This window comes from Haliaeetus albicilla, chromosome 8 (genome assembly GCF_947461875.1).
Source record: "Haliaeetus albicilla chromosome 8, bHalAlb1.1, whole genome shotgun sequence".
Classification (NCBI taxonomy): Eukaryota; Metazoa; Chordata; class Aves; order Accipitriformes; family Accipitridae; genus Haliaeetus; species Haliaeetus albicilla.
In genome coordinates, this window is record NC_091490.1 from 3,394,577 (window position 1) to 3,417,832 (window position 23,256).

At 36.8% G+C, this 23,256-nt stretch overlaps 1 protein-coding gene across 3 annotated transcripts in view; it reads right to left on the minus strand.

The window, feature by feature from the left end:
- Positions 1 to 23,256, minus strand: part of ATG4C (autophagy related 4C cysteine peptidase) — a 27,375-nt gene continuing 4,119 nt past the window's right edge. For all 3 annotated transcript variants that reach the window (XM_069788529.1, XM_069788528.1, XM_069788530.1), the window contains exons 3-11: positions 22,055 to 22,138; positions 21,158 to 21,391; positions 17,664 to 17,994; positions 15,675 to 15,745; positions 14,052 to 14,188; positions 10,323 to 10,401; positions 9,584 to 9,660; positions 5,169 to 5,288; positions 1 to 1,290 (exon numbers count right to left, since the gene is read on the minus strand). In XM_069788529.1, the coding sequence (XP_069644630.1) occupies positions 1,120 to 1,290; positions 5,169 to 5,288; positions 9,584 to 9,660; positions 10,323 to 10,401; positions 14,052 to 14,188; positions 15,675 to 15,745; positions 17,664 to 17,994; positions 21,158 to 21,391; positions 22,055 to 22,138 (1,304 nt within the window). In that variant the 3' untranslated portion in view covers positions 1 to 1,119. The remainder of the gene's footprint in view (positions 1,291 to 5,168; positions 5,289 to 9,583; positions 9,661 to 10,322; positions 10,402 to 14,051; positions 14,189 to 15,674; positions 15,746 to 17,663; positions 17,995 to 21,157; positions 21,392 to 22,054; positions 22,139 to 23,256) is intronic.

A 23,256-nucleotide genomic window follows, 5' to 3' on the forward strand; every position in this document is an offset into this window, starting at 1 on the left:
TTTAATATTTTCACACCTTTTTTATTTTCCAAGCAGTGTTAATACGTATTTTAAATATTGCATTTACTTTGTTAAAACATAAAACTATTTATGTACATTTGTTTGCAGTCTGAGAACACACACCATCAAGTAATCATCTGTACAGTAATAACACATATCCAAAAAAAAAAAAAAAAAAATCACAGCCCAGAATTTTTAACATCCACTCCCCCATTTGCTTTGATTTAAAAGCTGCACTAATAGGAGAGAAGCCTCAACATTATAGTAGTTGAAACAGGAAACAAACACCGCTCTCTTCTAATAATTGTCTTTAGCTGCTTTGATTGGTTGCAGTTAATATTAATAGTATAACCTTTAAAAATTGTGGGGAAAGGTAATACTTTATCTTCACTCCTCATATTAAGGCTCCAAAGCAAGCTTAATGAGAAACCATTATAAAATCATACTGCTAAATAGTATCTTAACTCACAATTCAGCCTATATAATTATATCAGTATTGCAACTGACAATTACTACTGATATATCAAACTTACCTTTCTTACACTGTGCTGCTCAGGATGTGTGTCACGATTACAGCATTAACTATTATTTGGGCTTATGTAGCAAGACAGATGAGAGTTCTACCCTTACCACAGGAATAAGAACTCAAATTCTGCTTACAAACAGAAATAACATGGTCTCAAAACCTACAGATATACGGCCATGACGTAAACCCCACACATATCTGGCAGCCTCTGCTCAGGATTTGTCCTGGACTGACACGACGTTAGGGTCACAAGTTAGGCTTTAGGGACTGGCCAAGCTTTTATGAGGGCAAGACCGGGACATAGGCACATTTCAGCATACCTGGCTCTAAACAACGCCTTCTCTCTTCGCTAGCACAACGTGACGTTAAACTCATCCAACTAGTAGTGAACAAAAATAATTAGGAAGTACGTTTATAAATGGAATTTTAAAGACTATTAACATATAAAACATTTTTATCTTTATGAAAATAGACTAATTTCAGCACAAGCTTGCCTTTTTGGAGGAGGAGGACACATACATTTTTTATTTTTTATTCTTTTAAAAGGCAAGTGTTCTCCTGGACAGCTGCCAATAATCTTGTGTAAAATGTCCTTAAAGCAAGACAAACTCCTCTGTACTAAATCTTTTTAATCTTTTCTTTTCATCCTCAGAGAAAAGGTCATTTTCTTCATGGAGTGGACTGGAAGCAAAGTCATAGTCTCTAGAATGACCCTTTACAAAAGTAAACAAGGGGTATTTCTCCTTAGATGAAGATTTCAGCATCTACAATGTAAAACACACACCAGATAAAACATTAATTGGAAATGAAGAAATACAGTAAGTAGTGATGTTTATCTGATGATGACTGCAAAGTAAAAAATGCATTTTTTGTTTTTATTATCATCAGATTAAAACAGAAGCATTGCACAATCTAAACATCCCCTCCTCCCATTAAGCAAACATTTATTTCCATTTCTTCTTCAGGTAGCTGCTAATTTTATGCCTAACCCTGTATCTTGTTCCATACAGATCACCTCTACGTGCTGTTTGTTTCAGTGCAGCTGGAGCTCTTGCAGGAAGATAAAAAAACTCTACAAAATAGTTAATGGCCATAACGCTCTCCTCAAGCACAGGTATGAATTCTGCGGCAACTAGGTATCTCAGGGAGATATTTTTATTGTAGAATCAGCATGTATAATAGTCAATGTTTTTATTGAAAGTTTAAACACATACACCTATGTAAATAAGCCAATCAAAAGCACATGGCTAAAAACAGATTGATGACAGAAACAGGCTGTGGTAACTAGGGTGCCAAAAATCTACATTTATAAATAAGAAAACAGAGCATGTGGGAAGCGGGTGGTGGGGGATGATAAATACTAAAACAGATCAGCAAAACAGCTTTAATAGCAGATAAAAGTCTGCCAAATACTGAAAGACATTTCAGCCTTTTGGGCTGTTTTGGACACTTAATTGTTCACTGATTTTTTTTTTTTTTTAATTTTTTTTTTTAATTTCTTACCTGCTTTGAAAAAAACAGCACAGTGATGCAGTGACATGCAGAACTACATTAGCCTAGGCGTATACACTGTGTGGAACTAAAATCACTAAACATAATTTCATGAAGGCAAATAATCTAAAATAGTAAAAAAACACCTAAATAGATCTTTAAACAGAAAGAACGATTTAAAAAAAGACAGGGGCTGAGGGGGGTTTAAAAAAAAAAAAAAAAGAAAAATCACACTCACAGTAAAATCCTTGATTTTTACTGTGGTCTGAAATTTTCTGCTTTATTCTTGTCTATTTTAGTTGCATTTGGCTTTTGTAATGTGAAACCTGAGTAAAAGAGCAAGGAGATATAGGAGAGACGCACACAGCAATAAACAAAAGCAGAGTAACAAATGAGCATTAGAAAGAAAAAAGTTTGTAAGACATACAAATGCTTTGTTTTTTGAGAAGACTAGGTAACTGGATGCCAACCCTTTCATCTCTAGGGGTTGCATACAAGCTGGCTTAGTAGGAACAGAAATTGATAGCCACATGCAGGCTGTTTGCTGTTCTGTGACACAGACGGGTGGTCTTAGGCCAGCTCCTAATTGCAAGTTTGCAACAGAAAACTCATCTGAATACTGCATCTCAGGCAATGCATGGTGACCAAACAACCCTTGCACCTTTAAAGATGGTCCCTCCAAATCAGGACAGAAATACACCTCCACTTCCACTGCTGTTGGACAACTCTCCCGGAAACTTCCTTCTCTACAGGTACATGTAACACCTCTCTCTATGTACCAAGGGAGGTGGTGAAATACTAAATACAGAACAGAAACTGGACAGACAGCCTAAACAAGAGTCGAGTGGAACATGGTTAAGATTACTGCAATTATTATCAAACTACATCTCACTCAGCGATCACAGATAATTTGAAACTCTAAGAACTTGCAAGTTCTTTAGATGCCACTGTGATGATTTCTACAGAGACGTTTATTGATAAACATCAGTATTTTTTAGTGTTTCAGTGTTAGACTGCCACTGTTGTCACCGCAACAATTAATTCTTTGTGCTGAACCGCATCCAAGTTCAATGCTCAGTCAGTCCAGTTTTTCAGAGAACTTCCCATTTCTGCTAAGAACCTGGGCTACAAATGCAGTTGTAGCCCAAGTGGATTATTTATTTGCTGTCATGAGTTTTGATAGGGAAACAATTCACTGCATTAGCAGGTACTGGTTCAGTAACAATGTAAAGTAGCAGCAGAGGCTGCGGCCAGGAAAAGGCAGAGCCGTCCCAGGTGCTGTGCAAGAGGCCAGAGGTTCTTGCTGACCTCCTGGATCTGCCGCATGGTGCTGAGAAGCCAGACAGAAACTGCTGCGCCTGCTCGGTATTTGTGCTGGAAGTGCAAGAGAGAAGTAAGACTACAGCCAGTCAGTAAATCCATCCTTCTCAAGTCTGGATCTGTTTGCAGGTCTCAATCTATCAGCTGTTTAATTCCAGGTATTATTAAACTACTTAACAATAGCTGCCTAACTAGCAAGTACAGAAACAAAGGGTAACTTGAATGTGATTTGGATGGAGTTTCACCAACCACTCCATTTGGGCCTTTCATTTCAACACCCTGATTTCTCTATCACTAAATATACGGCTCATAAGGTTTATCCTCAAGTTACAAAAGCTAAATCTTTTCTCCCACCTCTTACTGCCCACAAAAGCAGCGAGAACCTGAATTTTTTAGTCTTGCCTACATAGGGCACACTGGGAGGAGTATACTGTGCTTTATAGTTCGAGAGTTATCGCACTCAAATTGCAAACAAAGGGAAAAATAACAGAAGAGCAAGAAAAAACAAAGGATGCGAAGGACTGATTGAAAGATCATAGAATGTTTGTCACATTGTATTTCTGTCCAAACTTTCCTCTATTTCCAAACTTCCTGTGCCTGAAATATATTTATATAAAATAATGGCACTAATATTAAAGAACTTCTACCTAAAATACCAGGATAGTAGCTCTAGGACTTAGATCAGCCATGAGTATTTTCACAACATATGTTCAGAAAAGAAATGTACTTAATCCCAAACTTGAAAGAAGGAAAAAAGAGAAAGAGAACTTCCAATGCAACTAATTTTGTAATTAGATTTTTTTACCATGTTATTACATTCTTTCTCATACATGGTAGAACAGGAAAACATGGAAGAATAGAAACTTTCCATATATCCGTTGGTAAGGAACTTCTACTTCTTTGAATCTATTTTCTACTCCTCTGTGTAAGAATCGGAGAAACAACTTCAGCATCAATCAATATCTACTAAAGATTATATACAGTATTAAGTTTAAAAATGCTTTTTTGGCTGTAATACTGATACCACTTAACAGGACATTCAAAATGCTGTACAAACATTAATTCTTTACGCTGTTGTGACAGCTACTGTGGTTAGAATATTAATATTGTGACCATCTTCTGCTGCCGCTGCATCCTTTCATAGACTATTTTTTAAAATCACAAAACGCAGTTATTTGGTACCACAGCTAGTACAATGCATTCATGATGCTGTATTTCATACCGCCACGTGCTGTAAAAATCACGAAAAAAAAGTCAATTACATTTGGACCTAAATGTACTTATACCAGTGTTTTTCAAGTGGAAGGACACGACCAGACAGATTTGCTGGGTGATACCTGCTCCGCAGACTTCATTACCAAATCACAAACACACTGCTCTACACTTAAAAGCCACCAGAAAAAGCGCTTATGCTAACAAGAAATAGTACACAATTTTGGCTTGATCAAATACTTCCACGTAAGAGCAAAGGAAAAAAAAAAATCCCTCCCGAGGGACAGATCGCCTTTCCAAAATCCCCCCTGGGCTCGGCAGGGCTGGCCGCCGCACTATTCCCATTTCACGAGTGCCACCTCGTGGGCCCGCCTGCGCCAGCCCGGCCGGCCCCTCTCTCCCAAGGCCGGCCTGGCTCTCCCCAGGTTTCGCCTACTGGTAAAATCGGACGAAAGGAGAAACAAGCGGGATTGCTCGTGACTGTAAAAGCAGCAATAAATACCAAGAAAAGAAGGACGTCTGTTGAGAAGGGCGAAGCCGATTCCCTCCCCTTACCCATACGCAGTGCACACACGCACCGTTCTGGCTGAGGAATCGATCTGGTAACTTGGACACCTACCTTCGTTATTTCTTCAGAAGCCTTCTCAAAGTCCTGCACGGTTCTACAGTAAAATCCTATCGTGCAGCTCGGATCCATTTTTTTGAATGACATCTTTTTGGGAGAAGGACAGTGGAATGACTGCAAGTTTTGAGATTAAAAAACATGAAATACACAGCTAAGGTTGAGAATGGTACAGACCAAGGCATTTACTTTTTTCCACCAACAGCTTTAACGTACAATCCCCTGTATCACTTAAATTAAAACCCAGCACACACTTTTGAAGTCATTTCTCCCCCCCTCGCCCCACAAGTAATTCCACTCTTCTCCACATGTATAAAACCTCCTGCTGTTTACGCTGTATTCACCAAACTTGCACACATCACCACGTTAGTTTGAAATCTGTCAAAGGTCTGCCGCTCTAAGCAGTACTTTATGAATATTCCCAAGGCAGAGGAGGTGAATGCTCTTCTGCAAATTGAATTTGTAACAGCTTTTGCACTATCTTACAATTACTGCTTTACTACCACCGCCCATTGCCCCTTTCCCTCCCCCAGCCTCTATAAAAGAGACATAATGGAATAAACCAACCTCATGCATTTTCCTTTAGTAAATTAAATGGGTTAAGAAACCCACAAAACCCACAAAAGCAAAACCACATTACAATAATCCACAAGTAGGAAAAAGCCAAACAACATGCCCTGCTTTATAAATGTTTTTTTCCTAACGTGAAATCTCTTTTCATGACAGATGATGCTCTGACACTGCTGTTAACTATCAGCAGCCATGCTATAAGAAAAAACAAACAAACAGACAAAACCCTTCCCCACACTCCTCATTCACAGTTTATGACAGAAAAGGTAAATATATGCCATCTACTCTGATTATGTGTTTATTTACTACAGGAACTGTAGTTTTGGTGAAGGTCATTGTCTAATAACAGAAATTATTTCGTTACCACTGACTGTCTCACAAAGGTAGTCCTCTTTATTCTGCTTCGAACATGCAGGACTACCCCGTCATCCTACCTCTATTAAATCACTAGCAATCCTGCTACAGCTGCTCAGTAACAAACACTAACACACCCGTCTGCACCACACTGCAACGGGGATACCTCTGTACTAAAATGCAGATTTTGTTTTTCATGAACTTCCCTCAGGGATCAATATTCTCCAGTGAATTCTGTGCTATTTCCTTTCACATTTACATGTAAGCCATGCACAGCTCACAGCTCTTCTGGCACAGCGCTGGTCAGCACAGGACCAGGACAGCTTACTAACACAACAGTAACACCAGGACAGAGCAACGCAGGAGATTTCTTGCCACCACCGCTGTGTTTCATCTGTAATAGATAACTAACAACTGTTACAATCTCATTTGACTACAGCAACAGCAAGCCCTGACAGCTAACGTCAAGCAGTCTGTATATTAACAACCCATTTTATCTTTTCTTTTTGCCAATCAGAAAAGTCAATCTACGGAAGACGACAGCACTAGTTACCTAATCTGGGTGTATCTGTCAGTGTAATAGTTTTACATATTGAAGTATATTAGGTTTGTAATCACAAGTAAAGCACAAGAGAGGTATTTCTATTAAACCTCTGCTAAAAAAATATAAGCAAAGATGAGAAGCACTATATCTACAAGACAGATTTTAGTCACTGTTTTTTTCTCCTAATTGTGTTCAAATTTTATCTGCAGAAATTCTATTTTGAATATTGATTCCCGAGTCATCAAATACATAAATCAAACTCTGCCTTACATACCACATTTCAGCAACAACACTGTAACTACAGTTGTGCTGTGCTGTTCAGGGCAGTAGTCTTAATGCTACACAAATCACTGTACAACAAAGAGAAGTGGGTAGGCTTTTTTTTTTTTCCCCTCTCCTCCAAACAAATGGATTCTGGAAGCCAATACAGAGTGGATTGATTTCCAACTTATTCTGGACAATTTGTCAATTTTGAAAATACTCCCTACAGATAAATCTAACAAGCAACTATCCACACTAAGAAAGCAATTTCTGTTTACTTTTGACATTTCTGGACAAAGATATAATACTATTAAATGCACTAAGCATTAAATTGCAATATATTTTCCGTCTGCAGAAAAGCATTAGGATGCGATCAAGCCAAGCTGGCAGCTCATGTACCTTCAAAATATATTTTAAAGCCTTATTATTATTTGGAAATTCATATTAATGCCAGTCTACAGCACAATCTGGAGGATGAGTCATGGGAACAGAAACCAAAAAGATGTGTATTTTTTGTAGCTTGGCCACTGAGCTATGGTATGACCTTAAGGAAGTCACTTCAGCTCTGCTTCTTTGTGCTCTTCCCATCTTTTGTCTGGCTTACCCAATTAAACTGTAAAATCTTCAGAGAAGGCACTGTGTTTTACTACAGTTATTAGCATAAAGGGGCAAGGATCTTGGCAATAATCTCTGGCTGCTGCCACAATACAAATAGGTAGAGCTGGGACTCACCAACTCTTCCTCCAAGTATCTCAACAAGGTAAATCTAAAGGCATCTCTAAAAATAATGAAAGTTTCTGTCTAGGATATTTTCTGATACATTTTGCTGCTCTGTCCTTCCCATTTTCTAGAGAATCTTATACTTCTGTATTATATGTCACGCTAATTAAAGTGTCTTGTTAAGCATAAATACTGAAAAATATGTAGCGTTTGCTTTAAGTTGGCCCTAGGATTTGACATGAGCCCTGTGTAAGTCCATTGAGATAAATATATATTTATATATATACATATATAAAAAAGTACTTTTCTTAAATACTATTTGATGGTATTTTGATTAAGGTATTGTGATCAACTTCAACATACATTAACATATCTTTCTTTTCACGATAACAATAGGCAGGACCATTGCAGTTCACGTCACTGTTCTCAGTTTGTTAACTCTTAGCTGCTATAGAAAACAGAAGCCATGAAGATACACAACTTCATTACACACCATTTGACTTACATTCTAAGTGTAAACAGTCAATTTAAGATCACCGACTCAATTCCTCAGGTGTGAGTTTAAGAGCGCGTATGACTCACTTTCACTGTTTACAGGACTGTACTGCAAACCTTTAAGAATTCTACATTTAGTAGCTAGTATTTTAGAGGTGGTGCAGATAAATACGTATTCCTCTTCCTTATTTAAATGCAATACGTTGTTTCTGAAGCTGTGTTTCCATGTTTAGGAGTACTTAACTTCACACAACACAGGGACCTGGGGAACCACTACTAATGACCAACTCTTGTTCTAGAGCAGTTGATGCTGTCCTAAGCAGTGGATGCACCCAGAGAGTGTTTCTACACTGAATGAAGAGTTGCTCCGAGGAGGCTGGACGTTGGGCACAAGATCAAGAAGGAGAGTTTGTATGGGTGGCACCGAGTACTTTTACGGTGAGTACTCTGGCTATTGAACACTTACTTGTGCAACTGATAATGTTTTCCCATGGTACCTGCAAACTGAGTTCTTTAATAACCTCCTTGAGCTTTATCTATTTTCAATGCAAGTTATTTGGCAAGAGGTTAAAGAAAAGGGAAAACTCTATTTAAAAAAAACCCAAGCATGATTTTTAAAACCTAAGCACAGCCTGAAAAGATGCATTCACTACTTCTAGATGAACCCAGAAAGTCATGGCCTAGAAAGGGGTCAGGGGGGAAAGAAAGAACAAAACGCAGCACCTACACTTTCAGACCCGTCAGTTGCTTGGAAACCACTATTCCATAAAAATAGCTTGTTTAAAATTAATAATAATAAAACTCGTTAAAAGAAACACTTCAGAATACTTAAGTAAAATTCATCTAGTCAACCACAAACCTCACCGATAAGCCTCAAAAATTTCCAAAGCTAAGAAAGTGACCTGCAAAGTTGTTAGGACCAAAAGTTACATTTAAAATGATAATCACTTACTCCAGTATAGAAATATTATGAATTCCTGGATAAAGAAGCAGCAGGTAAACCTACAGGAACTCTGGTTCCAAACTGACAACAGCCTCCTACTATTGAATACTACAGTAATTCTCTCCATGATTGCAACTTGAATTTAAAATAAAGTAAAATAAAATAAAATTGACAAAAAAGACAAACTAACAAAACCAAATCCAAATAACTCAGGTTTAAGATCTCCAAATATTGCTTATTTCCTTTGACAGAAAATTACTTAAATGAAGTGATCATCTATTTTTGAGGTTTTCTGATCATTAGAAAGAAACAGATGAAGATTAATGAAGTAAAAATTAAAACCCCATATTGAGTTTTTAACCTCTGGTCATTTTTGTTGATTATAGGCCTATAAAGAAGGGCAGAACTTTGATAAATAACATGTAACTGTAAAACCATAAAGATGCAGCTAGCTAGAACATCTCTAAATAATTAGTGTTTGATTCATATGGGAAGAAAACAGTGCCAGGTCTATATCCATACTACCTCAAGAGGGAAATCCTTTATGCTGACATCTACAAAAGATTGGCAGTAATGAGGATCCATGTAAATCAAACTGTCATCTACAAGGACAAAACAGAAGACAAGTAATTCAAAAAACACCTTATTATTACACTGCTTACAATCCAATTTCTATGCAGAACAGATGAAAAAAAAGCCAGCAAGTAACTGCTTGCCAGGCTGATATTCATTGACTGAAGCATAGGTTTTTGCAGGACAGATTAACTTTTGCATAATCAAATATGCTTGTATAAGCAGAATTTTTATAAAGTGATGAGACTGTCATTTAATTTTTGGTGATAAAATTACTTTTACAAACACACAATTATATTCTGGAGTTTGCATATGAAAAATGTATTGTGCTACTTCATTCTGACAGGAAGAATATATTGCTTGTCATTTAAGCACCAACTAACACCACTTAAACTAGTAAAAAGTAAATACGTAAATAAGAACTGCCAGATAGTAACAGCAAACGCTCCTGAAGTTTGGTGAAACAGATAAATTATGCCTTGTTTATGCAACAATGGAAATTAAATGTACATTTTACAGAATCCAATTACTACACAGGGTAAATGACAAATGACTGGACTTTGGTAGATATGATGAATTAATAAGGTACTCATTTTGCTATTTTAATCATCCTATTTCCCACTGGTTCGATATTAACTTCCTAACTCTTAAAGAAAAATATTGAAGAGACATAACATATTAAAACACTAACCTTGAAATCCAGCAAAGTAATATGACTGCTTGGGTTTGCCACCAATAATACCAACACAATACTCAAGGCTTAAAATTCCCTACAACAAGAACATTAAATAATTAGGACAGCATTAAACAGAATAAGTATTAAACTGAATTTAAGTCTTTGCTCTCTTTACTGTTTCTAGGCAAATGGTTGTTTTTTCTTCCCTCTTTTTTTTTTTTTTTTTTTTAAAAAGACTGTCTTCATGACTTTCTGGGGCTTGTCTCAATTTTTAGAGGCTTACAACTGACCAAAGTGAAAACATACCACCACATATTCCAGAGAAATTCCCCCCTTTTCATGAGATGCCCATACATTGAGAGAATTAGCAGTATCATTTTCAGGGAGGAGACAAAACATAATGTCATTCAAGATGAGCACAGGTTGCTTAGTCAAAAGGTATCAATGTATTCAGATTTACAGAGTTCATATACATTTACATTCTGTGGCCCCGGGGGCTCTCTTCTTTTTGCATTCAAATATAGAAGTCTGTCTAGAGTATGAACTTTTACATCATAGGGAGAAATGCCAGTTGAAGCAAGAGTAATTACAAGATACAGCTCTAAAAACAGCAACCCAAAACACGGGAGGAGAGACAGACACACAGCAGACAAGCCCCATAAATCTTACAGGAGGTTGACTGTGAGGGTAGAGGAATCAGAGCCATTAGTATGTAGCAACTTTGAGAAAGAGACATTGCAAATATGCCTAATGGGATCTGAAGAGGGATGTGGGGTGAAATACAGGGATCATTTCAGTCTGGAGGTGTAAAGAAAGAAACACTCCTCCACTCACAGCCAAGCCAGAAGCCACTAAGGACAGGAATTGGGTTATCAGCTGTGGGCTACAGTCACACCAGTGCTACCAGTTTATTTCTGTTTATTCAGGTTGAAAAGAGTTGGGTTCTGTAATCCACGTGTCTGTGCTAGCACACAAACCTAGCAGACATATCATTACGTAATAAAATGTTGATTTTATGGACATACCTTCTAGTGCTGGGGAGAAGGATTTACCTCTATACATGCAATTTTGCCAAGGTAAGAACATTGCAGTAGTTTAACTGACTGAAATTCCTTGTAGCACCCACAAGCTCTGGATGCAGTCACAGACAACAGACACCAAAGAAATCACCCTTGATCATTTCTCTATTAAAAGAAGTACCTAGCAAAGGAATGAAGGAAGGCACGGAGGACTTTCCTCCCTCTCTCTTCAACATATTTCTAATCTTCTTGCTTTCATGAGGTTCTGTTTCTCAACAGGGCTCATTAGGATTTCTGTGAACATTCAGTCTTGGCTTACACAGTTGTCCATTAGTTATCCCACCAACTCCAGTGGGAGCTGAGTTTTGCCAACATTGAGCACTTCGGAAAGCTGAGCCCAACTGTTCTAAAGCATTTGAAGCCCAAGACCATTAAATACTCTGAAAACTGAACAGCCTTTAAATGTCCATAAATCACAGTGGCTTTCTTGTCGCACTACACAAGTGTTGGGTCCAAACACTTGGACACTGGCCCAAACTGGGACAGTAATCCAGAAGACTATCAGTTGAGCTAAAGTGAAATCTCCATTAGCTGCCAGTCATATCTATATCCTCTCCTCTAAAAGATCAACCATTAGAAGTAAAACCATTACATTAACATTGTCTAAGTAGGGAAAATTTCTCTCAACAAAATGATTGATATTTCATGTACTAATAAGACCAAAGCCTCTCAAGATAAAATTTTCACTGCTTAGACAACGATAAAGTAATGCAAGATAACAAAAACTACTGTACTCCTCACCTGAGACGCTAAGAAAGTCAACTTCCGCATGGTTTATATGGGTTAAGAGAAAGTGCTGCTTATTTAAAATATGAGTGAGAAGGCTTTTTTAGAAAATGCTCCTCAATGGCTGAGCATTACAGAACATTTAGGCAGATGGGAGGCAAAGGCTGAAACAGCTAAGGAGGACACATCCTCTGCCAGTGAAACAGAAAGGGAGCAAAGCTACTTAGAGTAATGAATAACTGTTTAATCTATGGGAATTTTCTTGTAAAAGTGAATTATAAAAAATTTATCAATTTTCATCCATAAATATAAAATCCTTTGTAAAAATTACCTCTTGTACTACATTCTAAAATCTGCATTTTTAACTTAAATCCAGACCCCAAGAAATTTAGTCGCTTCTTGTGAAGAGTCAAGATAGAGATTGGATTGACTAATATATGCAATTGAAAGCCCTCTTATCACAGTCTCCATTATAAAAGGCTGCAAAAGGCAGCACCAGGCTTGGTAAATGAACACCAGAAATCACCCCAGTAAAGGCAGTTGTACAAGGCAAGCTTAGATAACATGACTGTGCTATGAAACCCAGTGCCACGCAAACATATTTTACTCTGGCAGGAATGTTTTTGAGAGCTAAATTGAGAAAACCTCTGCAGGGTAAAACTAGCCATAGATATCCGTCAATAATAAAAGCCAGTATTAAAGAAATGGAGTCACTTTTCTTTCGCTGAGAAAGCCTTATGAAAGTTGCAGAAGCGACTGTTTGTTAGCTTACAAACGAAGCCACGTGTGTTTTCCTGGACCTGGCTGATTCAAAGGCTTTTTTGCAGTTAACATTGAAAGTAGAGTAAGGTTGCTGTAGATCATGTCTGAGACCACAGGCTTATCTTAACTGTGTCAGAATTAATCAGAAAAGAACTAAAACTTTTCCAAAATCAACAACGACAAAAGGAATCAGGAAAGAAAAACAATTTAATAGTTCATCTCTTAAATAAAAGGGCTTCACCACTCTGTCTCCCCACACCATTAAAAACCAAACATGTTTCCTAAAATTTTACAAAGATGACACAGTCACAAAAAAAATGATGCAGCAGACTCAGATTTTGTACATGCTACTAAATTGTGGTATTTTAAAAATTTAAACAAGAATTTAAAGACAGATAAACAGCAGCATGGAAAACGATAAAGCAGCAGGGCTAAGAGAACAATCTCTTCCCTAAGAGAAGTATTCTTGCGCTCAAGACGTAGGATTACAGTACTTCTTCAGGTGTTAGCACCATATGCAGAACCTCTGCTGACAAAAAAGAGGACAGCATAGACCTTCCTCCCCTCTGCTTTCTCCTTGAGTTTCACTTTTTTCCAGTTTGCTTTTATTTGTGGTAACTGCTTGCTACTCCTGCATCACCGTCCTTAGAAACATTCATCCTGATGTCCAGATAGTGAAAAAACACTTGTAGTAGTGACTAAAGATATTAAAAAATTCTATCCCCTCTCTTAAGGGGAAGAAAAAGACAAAAGAAAATGGGAAGAACAGACAAGCAACAACTTTAAACCATTTGACATTTAAGAAAAATAAGAAACAGAATAAGGAATTTGGTATATTTGTATTTTAAAATGCTGACTGATACTTAATATAGCACAACTCTAATAGCATATGTAACTAAATTACCATTTGTAATTTGAGACACTGCATTAATGTCTTTTCAGGTAGCTACTTTAGGAGTAGGACAGTTATCACTGCTTTACCAAGGGACATCATGTGCTCTGCAATTATGTCTGATCTTGTAATAGGGAAATTTAAAATCTGTAAAGTCAAACTTTACAACCTTCAACTGTAAAATCACCACCACACATTTAATAGGTAGAAGATTACCATCATGAAGTCGCTTTTCATATCACCTAGTGCTACTATTTGAAAAATGATTGAACTCTCATTTCATACCTTTACAAACTCTAAGTAGTCCATGTTTGTTCTCTCTCCACCGAGTCTCACAGGAACTAATATAATAACAGCTTTTGTGTCTGCTTTTCCAGAATCCATAAGAGAACACTGTCTGTCAATAACATCTGAACTGTAGACTGAAAGGAGACACACGGAAATATTCATATTTAAAATATAACTGCTAGCTTTTACAAAGACACACCTACAACATGTCATCACTTAGTCTGACAAACTAAAACTGCAGTCCTTCAAAATCTTACTGTCCTCCTGAAATATAACTCCTGAGTGACTGATGAAAAACAGTGTTACACCTCCTCATTTTCAGCAATATTTTGTAGAAAGGTTATGTGCTGCTGCTGAGATAAGATACATTGTCAGGAAAATGCAGAAGGGGTAGGTTAGGAGAAAGCCAATAAATATTTATTCACTTGATATAAACTTCTTCTAAAATGACTAATTTCAAACTTGAAAGCCTGCAACTAACAGAAACATCTACATGTTAAAGGAAAAAAGACAATAATTCATTCTAATAAATACTGACGTTCATGGTCTAAACTTAGCGCAACACGGTCATTGAAAATGAGTGAAAAAACTTAATGTAGTAATATTGCTTATTCCCTCCAAACTAAGTGAGATGCGAAAATCATCACCAGAACAAAGAAGTGAAAAATTAGTAGAATCTTAAGTTTCCACTGTCATTGTAAGTCAGGTGAAACTGGTTTGTAGTGTATGATTAAACAGTGTCTCTTTAAAACCAGTTTGATTGATTACCCAGGGATGTCGGTCTCGTCTGTCCTATCCCAAGATCGGTTATGACATAACTAAAATTTCTGGCAGCTAAACATGGCTACTGAAGTAATACATTGTGCTTAGATTTGAAAGACTATAGTCATTAGTGTAAAGTTCCACTGCACATTTAGTTTATCTTGTCATCATTTTCTGCTCCTGAAGATCCAGAGCTCTAAGCTCCTCTGCCGTTATTGATTATTTAAAATGCCACATTGGAGCAGAAGAAAGGCTACCACTGACTCGGGTTCACTACCCTCCTCACACCTTTGAACTCCAAGCAAAAATTACTTCTTACTAGTCTATAAGACTGGTTCAATGTTTTTTTCCACTAGAAAAACAGGTGAAGGAGCATCCTGTGATGCAAAAGACAAATAAAAAGTAACTAACAAATCTAACTGAACTGAAGTATTTTTCAGTTGTTTTGTTGGTTTTGGGGGGTTATTTTTAGTAAGATAGGAAGTTCTTACCAGCTTATTGCTAAAACAACATTGAAGAGAGTACACAACAGATTATTAACTGATTTAAAACCAAAATAAAAAGTTACAACAGGCAGATTGTAAGGAAAAGTTATCTTGCTGGATTTGGAATTCCACTATCTTCCACTATAAGATACCAAACAAGCAATGTATGAAGCTTTCAAGTTGTGATGTCTGATTCTCAAAGAGAACAAACATCTGCATATATCAAGAACCCCTTTGTCTACATAATCTCAATTTTGTGGATCCATTTTTGAGTGGTTTTTCTTCCTTTAGAACTCTATTGTTAAGTGCTTACTGAAAGGCATAAAAAGCATCTAAAATGTTTGCAAAAAATCTACATAATCACAACATTTACCTGTACAGTCCTGAGCAACATAGACTGTTACTCCTTGTAGCTCAGGGTCTCTTGCTTCTTCAACAGCTTTTCTAAGTACAAACACAAAACTATTTCACTCATCTCTGATTTTAAATAAATTAACAGTAAGTAAACATAAATTATTTGATTTTTAGAAAGAGGTTGGTTTTAATTGTTTGTTGTTGGGGGTTTCTTTTGTTTTATTTTAATTCAAGACACCTTCCATGCCTGATAAATACAGACGGGGGTAGGTGGGGGTTTTTGTTTGTTTTTAAACACTGGATACCAAGATCCAGTGTATATGGCAACTTGTTTTTCCCAAGCAAAGATGACAATATCTGGGTATTTAGAAAAAAACAATGAAAACCACTAAAAAAACCTCAAAGAAACACATTAACGTACAATGATATTTGTATTCACTACCTAATTTATTTATGTTTATAACAATTTTCTGCCATATATATATATTGGGATAATAAAGGCTAAATTTGCTGACAAAAATACTAGTATTTTCAACTTGATAGATCTCTTTAGTTGACCTCAGTTCATATAACTAGCCACAAATTAGCACCTCATGTCTATGGAAATAAAGGCTAGCACATAAAAAGCTGTAAGGTTTCACCAAAACTTTCAGAAAGATAATTGCAGTATTAGGCTATCCTCAAAAGAGTAATGGACCTAAAAACTAAAAAGAAAATATATGTCGATAGTCTGAAGCATGATCGTCAATCAAGGACAACATTTGTAAAGAAATTACACTGTTCAAAATAGAAGATTAGCCTTTGACTTCAATACACGCTTGCATGAAATGGTCACTATCCCTTTATTTCACAATATATTTTGAGGAATCATTTAATACAGTCGTTCTCAAGTTATGAGAGCGCTATACATTGTTAGTACTGCTGTAAGAGAGAAAGGACATCTAGGAAAGGAAGCCTTTGCAGTGTTGGAAATCACTGGTGGGTTTGTGTTGAATGTAATTCTGGACCAAATCCCCACCCCATTCCCATTAGGTAAACAGGCTACTGCAATTTAAAGCAAGCAAAAAGAATTCTGACAGTTTCTATTATCAGCAAAAAAATAGAAGAAAACACATAAATAATGCTAACCTCTCACATAACTGTATGCATTTGCACATATAAACACATATACACCTGATTATTTCAGTACAGGTTCACTTAATACACTTTCATACTAAATATGAAATTCTTCTATTTGCATATATATAGATAGATAAACATATGAACTTTGACTTCTGCTGCTTAAATGACTTTAGTGATTCAGTTTATAGGTAAAAGAACATAAGCATATAAGGCTATAAAAAAAACCCCAAAACAACAACAAGAATTGGTAGTATTCAAAGAAATGGCATATAAAGGCACATAGTATGGAGAAATTTGACTTTCGACTTTTTTTTTAAACCACACTGAATGTCACAGACCCTTTACTTTTACTGTGATATAATTATAATATTAATAGTCCCATACATTTACAGTTTCACAAGAATTTGATGTGTGCAAAGAAATGCTGAAAACATCAATTTTAGCTCTGACATTTCATTACACTATCAGTACATTACAGCCCCCAGGTTACAGTATAAAAAAAAAAAAATCTATAATGTTATGCATGTTCCAAGGTTGAAAGAGTGGTTAGTTTTTAGAACATTTCATTAAATGCAGCTCAACTTAAAAGCCTAGGTTTGGGAGAGATACTTGGGACTTCTACTGCCCAAAGTACAGGAAAACAAGAACGTCGGTTATTTCCTGAAATGAGATTAAACAAAAGCTCAGAGTTCAGTTCCTGCACCTACTGCTATTTCCCTTCTTGCCTCTGAAAAATCTCTAGAATTGCTACTAATATGGACATTTTACAAAGCCAATAATGAACAGTTAGATGCTCAATTAAGCTGAAGTAATCTCATGACACTTCAAAATGCTTCTCCTGTAATGTGTAAGGCACAGTAGCAACAAAGAATAAAGGTATTTTTACCTTAAAATGTGTGCAACAACTGCAGGCCCATACCAATCTCCAGCAATTTTTCCAGACTTCTTTCCATGTTCTATTAGCTGATGTAAGCCAAAAGCTGCCAGCGGAGAGTCGCCAAACCAAGAAATTATTTTTCTATGATAAACTTCATTTCTCATTTCATTGTCATCACAGTTTCTCTTTAATGTTCCCTGATGATGATTTGACAGGATCTTGGGTTCTCTTTCTGCTGTAAGTGATGCTTCGAATGATGCTGTCAGCTTTTTGACTGTATGGGCTGTCCACGATTCAGAATCGGAATTGTCAATGTCCAACGCCTCTGGCCAGACCCAGGCTACAGCAAGAAATTTTAAGATGCACATTAGGCTTAATATTAACTTTTTGGTATAATTAGCAAAGCACATCCCTTTCTCCCTCATGTTCCTAAAACCAGTAATATGTACTTTACATACTGAGATGCAAATGTCAGTGTTAAAATATAAACAAAGAATTTGAGTGGAGTATGATTTGCGCTTATTTTCTGCAGAATGATAGGCAAAATGAAATAGTACTAACAGTACATTTCTTAGCAATTTATGCTATCTGAGACAGAGGTCAGACTCCGTGATCCCAGTCAGTTAAATATACAAGATATACCTGATTACAAGACACAGGTTAGAACCATCTAACATATTAAAAATATGAAAGTTAGCTATTCAGTACCATCTAAAAAGTTTTATCCCTGTCAAATTAGAAGTTTCAAAAGTGGCTTTTAACTCTTCTGATTTGTCAGTTATTAAAAAAAATAGGCAAACCTGAGGAATTATTCATGTAAAAACAAACACTTCTTCCTGGCAAAATGTCAAAGCAGATCAGCAGAAAAATAGACAAGATTTCTTTATTCACTACATTTGTGAATTCTTTACCTAGATTACAAGACAAACTTGATTAAATATTATTCAGCACAGTATCTACAGTCTGCATTTCTAGCTAAAGGTTTCTCTAACAATGCATCCTACACACAGCGTTCCTCTTACAGCATAATGGTGGTTCAGCACATCTAGAGAACAGTAATGCTTCCCTTGTCAGATGACCGAAAGCCTCTCCCACAAGTTAAAACTCCTTGCAACACAGAGCATGTGAGGAAATCTCCGGAACACAGTGAACACGCTGTTAGATCAGAACATATCCTGAAGGTCTACAAGGAACATCCCAGAAGGCAAGGGGAAGGCTGCCACGTGCAAGCAAGGAACAAACCCTACAGATGAGGTGCTTTTGCTCAGTGAGCCAGATTTGAGTAAGCTCCTGGAGGTTCAGAAAGGTGCCATTACAGCAGCGAGAGGAACCTTTGCTGACAGAGAACAAGAACTGCAGCCTTCCTCATAATTCCTACTGAAGCATCCCTGTAAAAGTTTTTGAGAAACAAAGAGGAACCACAGAGGCAACTGTATTTTAATTCTAAAAATCTAACTTCGGGCTCCAGTAACGTCATGAGTATTGCTGGTAATGGCCATAATCCATGTCACCCATTCTTAATATATATATTGTGTGACAACCACCCCACGTCAATGCCTCTTACCACAAGTGGCACTCCCTCTGTGAAACCTCGTGTTAATTTTTCATTGCAGACCCATGCAGATGTATGCGTAAGCTCACTGTAACAACATCACAGGCCTTGCTGCTCCTCTACTGTGAGCTTCAAATTTAAGCCAGTGTCTTAAGCACAGGCATTTCAAAGTAAAACTTAACAGTACCTTAATATTTCAAATAAAAACTCATTTACAACATCATTCAGCAATATCTGGAACATTCCACATAGCAGTGGAAGTGTAAGTGTTCCAGCTAGTAACTGCAGTCAAGTTTTGCTTTGTAACAGAAACAATACCATTAAACTATAATGAAAATATCTCTGGGAAAAGAGTAAACAGCGATGAAAAACTTCATGTAAACACTTAAATATGTTTCAAAAGCTACCCAGACCTCATAAAAAGCTTTTCAAAAGATAATTCACCAGCTGTCAGAAGACTAGGTGATGAGAAAAGTAGTCCAGAAAGACCACACATATTCCATTTTTCTATGCATTTGGATTGCCACAGAAACACTAGCCCTCTGGAATCACCAAATCACTTTCCAAATTAGGATGCATGGGGGACAGTGCAAGGAATTCTTTGTAACCATGGATTTTAAAGATACAAACCTGGGGCTTTTTTGTTTGGGGTTACTTCAGAATGAGCCATTATGCATTCCTACTCACAGGTAGTCTCCTGATCAGGTTTTTAGGGTTTTTTTAAATGTATGTATAACAAAAGTTATATTTAAGGGATTTGTGTTCTCAGCAGAAGTATCTTCATACGTTTTGGTATTTGCAGTCAGTTGAAAGGGATAATGAATGTTTTATGACTTAAATATCTACAGCAAAAGGAACATTCAGTAAGCCAATCTGACAGTTCGGTCATGATACTGCCAAGAAAGACGACTTTGTGATGCAGCTGGTTTGGGACTATGTTCACAGCTTACATCATATTTGCACAGTAAGTACAAAGTATTATCAAAACAGGCTTTCAGAACTATCTTCTACTAAAGTATCCCTGAGATCCAACAAACGGCTGAGTAAACAATACACTGTATTCTCTCCAACTAACATGCCCGGGTGGCTTCAGGCCCATGTCTTGGTTCATTTTGACAACAAGCAGTGGTGACAGAGGACATGACCGATTGTTTGAAAGGGGCAATGTGGTAGATTATGAAAGCGACTGAGAAGAGGATGGAAAGAAAAGGTGGTTAACTATGAGAACCAAAAATGCCTCTATGCAGGACATGGCTTAGCTTGGGGAGGACATGCATGCTTAGGCATTGCAAACAGGAAGTGTTCCAAGTCTCCCAAAGCAACTTCTTTCAAACAGCTGTGACTGAAAGAATATTTTGAGAGAGACAATGCTAAGAAAAAAAAAAGGAAGTTTCTCTGTAAGTACATGGGGGGGGGGGGGGGGAATGAAATAGTGAAAATTTCAACACAAAGAATGATGTATTGAAGTTAGATTAGAATCCTTCTATTAACTCAATATATTAATACTAGAAGAAATTGAATAATGTACAACTTTAAAACTGATAAAAGAACATCACTTTTGCCATAGCCCACAGCTATGGGCTGTGGAACTCATTTCCACATCTTGAGTTCAAGAAACAAGCAAGTTTCAAGAGAATCGGACACTTACATAGATAATAACAATACCCAGGTAGGGGTCCACAAATTTTTGTGGTATTTTACTTCACAGTTAGCTTCTGTGGAGTTTCCAGTATCTTCCTTTGACACACTTTGGTATTCCCTTTTTGAGAAATGGAAGAGTAGGACAGCTAGATCACTGCTCTGATGCAATATAACAATTCCAATATCAATGAGGAGCCCAGAATCAAAACCAGCTTGCACTTTAGATTTGGGCTACATAAAGACCATCACACTCTCCACAGAATGCCCATGGTTATCATGCTGAATATAGAGATCTTCTCTCGTAACTTACCTCTACCAAGAAAATGAAGCATAAGACCTTGAGCCAGCAGCATTTGACCAGTTCTCAGCGTGCAACCCCAACCACAGTCTGTGGTTAACGCAGACCCCTTTATCTGAGGAAATTCCTCTCTGTAAGTCAGCCATATTCTAGAAATAAAATCTTTACGAAACTCCTCGACATTTCCTGAAATCTCTGCATTGATTTTATCAAAATTGGACCCATCTGTAGAGAGTTCACCAGATTCTGTAAGGCAAAACACAGTTTAAGTTATAACTTGCTATGGCACTTCTGTTACTAGAAGGAGAGTAAAACCCATACAACTATTCTATGAGAAAAACAGGGCAAACGTGCAAAAAGTAACAATCCCTTCAAATACAAGAAAGAAAAACTGGAAGGCAAACATGATAGAAATGGGCCAGCTGGGGGGGGTGGGGGGGGGAAGGCAATGCAGCCAACATTACTGTGCCAATGGAATCGTTGACTTGCAAGTAAGCAACTGCTTAATTCATCTAAATGTAAATGGTCAAACAGAGATTCTTAGAAAACTGCGTACTGGAAAATGGTAACAAAGGTGTTGGTGTAGTGACTTTTTGTACAGGTATTGTCACTATTTCAATCAGTTTTTAGAAAGAAAATCTCAAATTGATAGGTAAATGAAGTAAAGTGCAAATTACAGCACTAATATTTACAGAAAGAACAAGACTTCAGTGTAAAATCTCAATAAAGCCAGTTAGGATGGGTTAAATTAGTGGTGGTGGTGGACATCTAAATGAGTATTTTCTAAGCTTTTCATATTTACATTTTGAATTTGGTAATTGTTAACGACAGCCTTTCTAGAAGATTAAAAATGTATCCACAATGCTCCTGCCAAATAAGATTGGAATGAGTTAAGTGCTGTGTACATACCATCAGTTTTGAAGTGGTAACATTTTCCCAGCAGAAAGACTGGAGAGTTTCTACTGAAGTAAGTTTTTGTTTTCAACACCCAACCTAAAACAGACGCAAAACAAATACAAATTTGTGACTGAAGTATTCCAAAAAGGAATTGCTAATAGCATCTGGTTAAGACAAAGGTAACCCTTGAAAGGGGAATATAGCGAAAATGTACTGAAATTGGGTTTTGCTTTTATAAATAACAAAAAGTTTAATAGTTCTACAAAACACAGATTAGAGTTCTGGTTTAAAAGTAACGATGTTACCCATATATGAATGTTTGAATGTTAATACAATGGTACTACTGTGCAGAAATTGTTAGGATACAGAAATGCTAAAGCTGAACTTAAGTTGCTTTGTCTTTATTGTGAATTCATTACTGCATAGTTTGACTCTGTGAGGTTTCCAACTCCTATAATAACATAAAATAAGCTTCATGTATGACCAGTGAAAACGCATGAAGAGTACTGCTTTTCCCATAGGATTAATTAAACATACTTCATTGCAAAATTAAATTGCAGATTTTGGACACAAAAAAGGTAGTATAATATGCTGTACAAATTCAAAGGGCCAGAATTCAGTTTTTAGGTTTTGACAATGTCCCCAGACAGTAGCTTTTTCACTTAAGTCTAAACCCTATGGTCTTTTATATCCTAAATCCATAGAGTTTCTTGCACTTTTCCTATCACATATAGGGTGTAATGACTACTATTCCCCTTCAGCCATGTGGTAGCCTTAAATAAAGTAGAAGAAAAGTATCCTTTCATCTTGCCAGACATCTCCAAGGCTCATTTATGAGAATTAACAAAACTTATCAGAAACCTGGTGGTAAATCTGAGCAACCTCAGTCCTAGAGGGAAAGTAGAAAAATTAAGGTTAAGGACAGATAAGTAAAGGACACACTTGAAAATCTGGTTGCTTATAAACAAATTACTGATCTTTAACTGTGGAAGAGTATATTACTCAAGTGTGTGAAGTAGATTCTTCAGTGGACTTTGTTTCACACACCATCCTATTTTTTCAGAAAAGTACATACAAAAATAAAAAATCTTTGCACAGATGATTCCATATTATCCCTGTTTAAAAGTCCATGCAAATCTAGTGTCATTTACATAATGTATTTACTGTTTTCAAAATAAGTAATTTAAAAGGAAATTATGCAAATATGTTTGAAA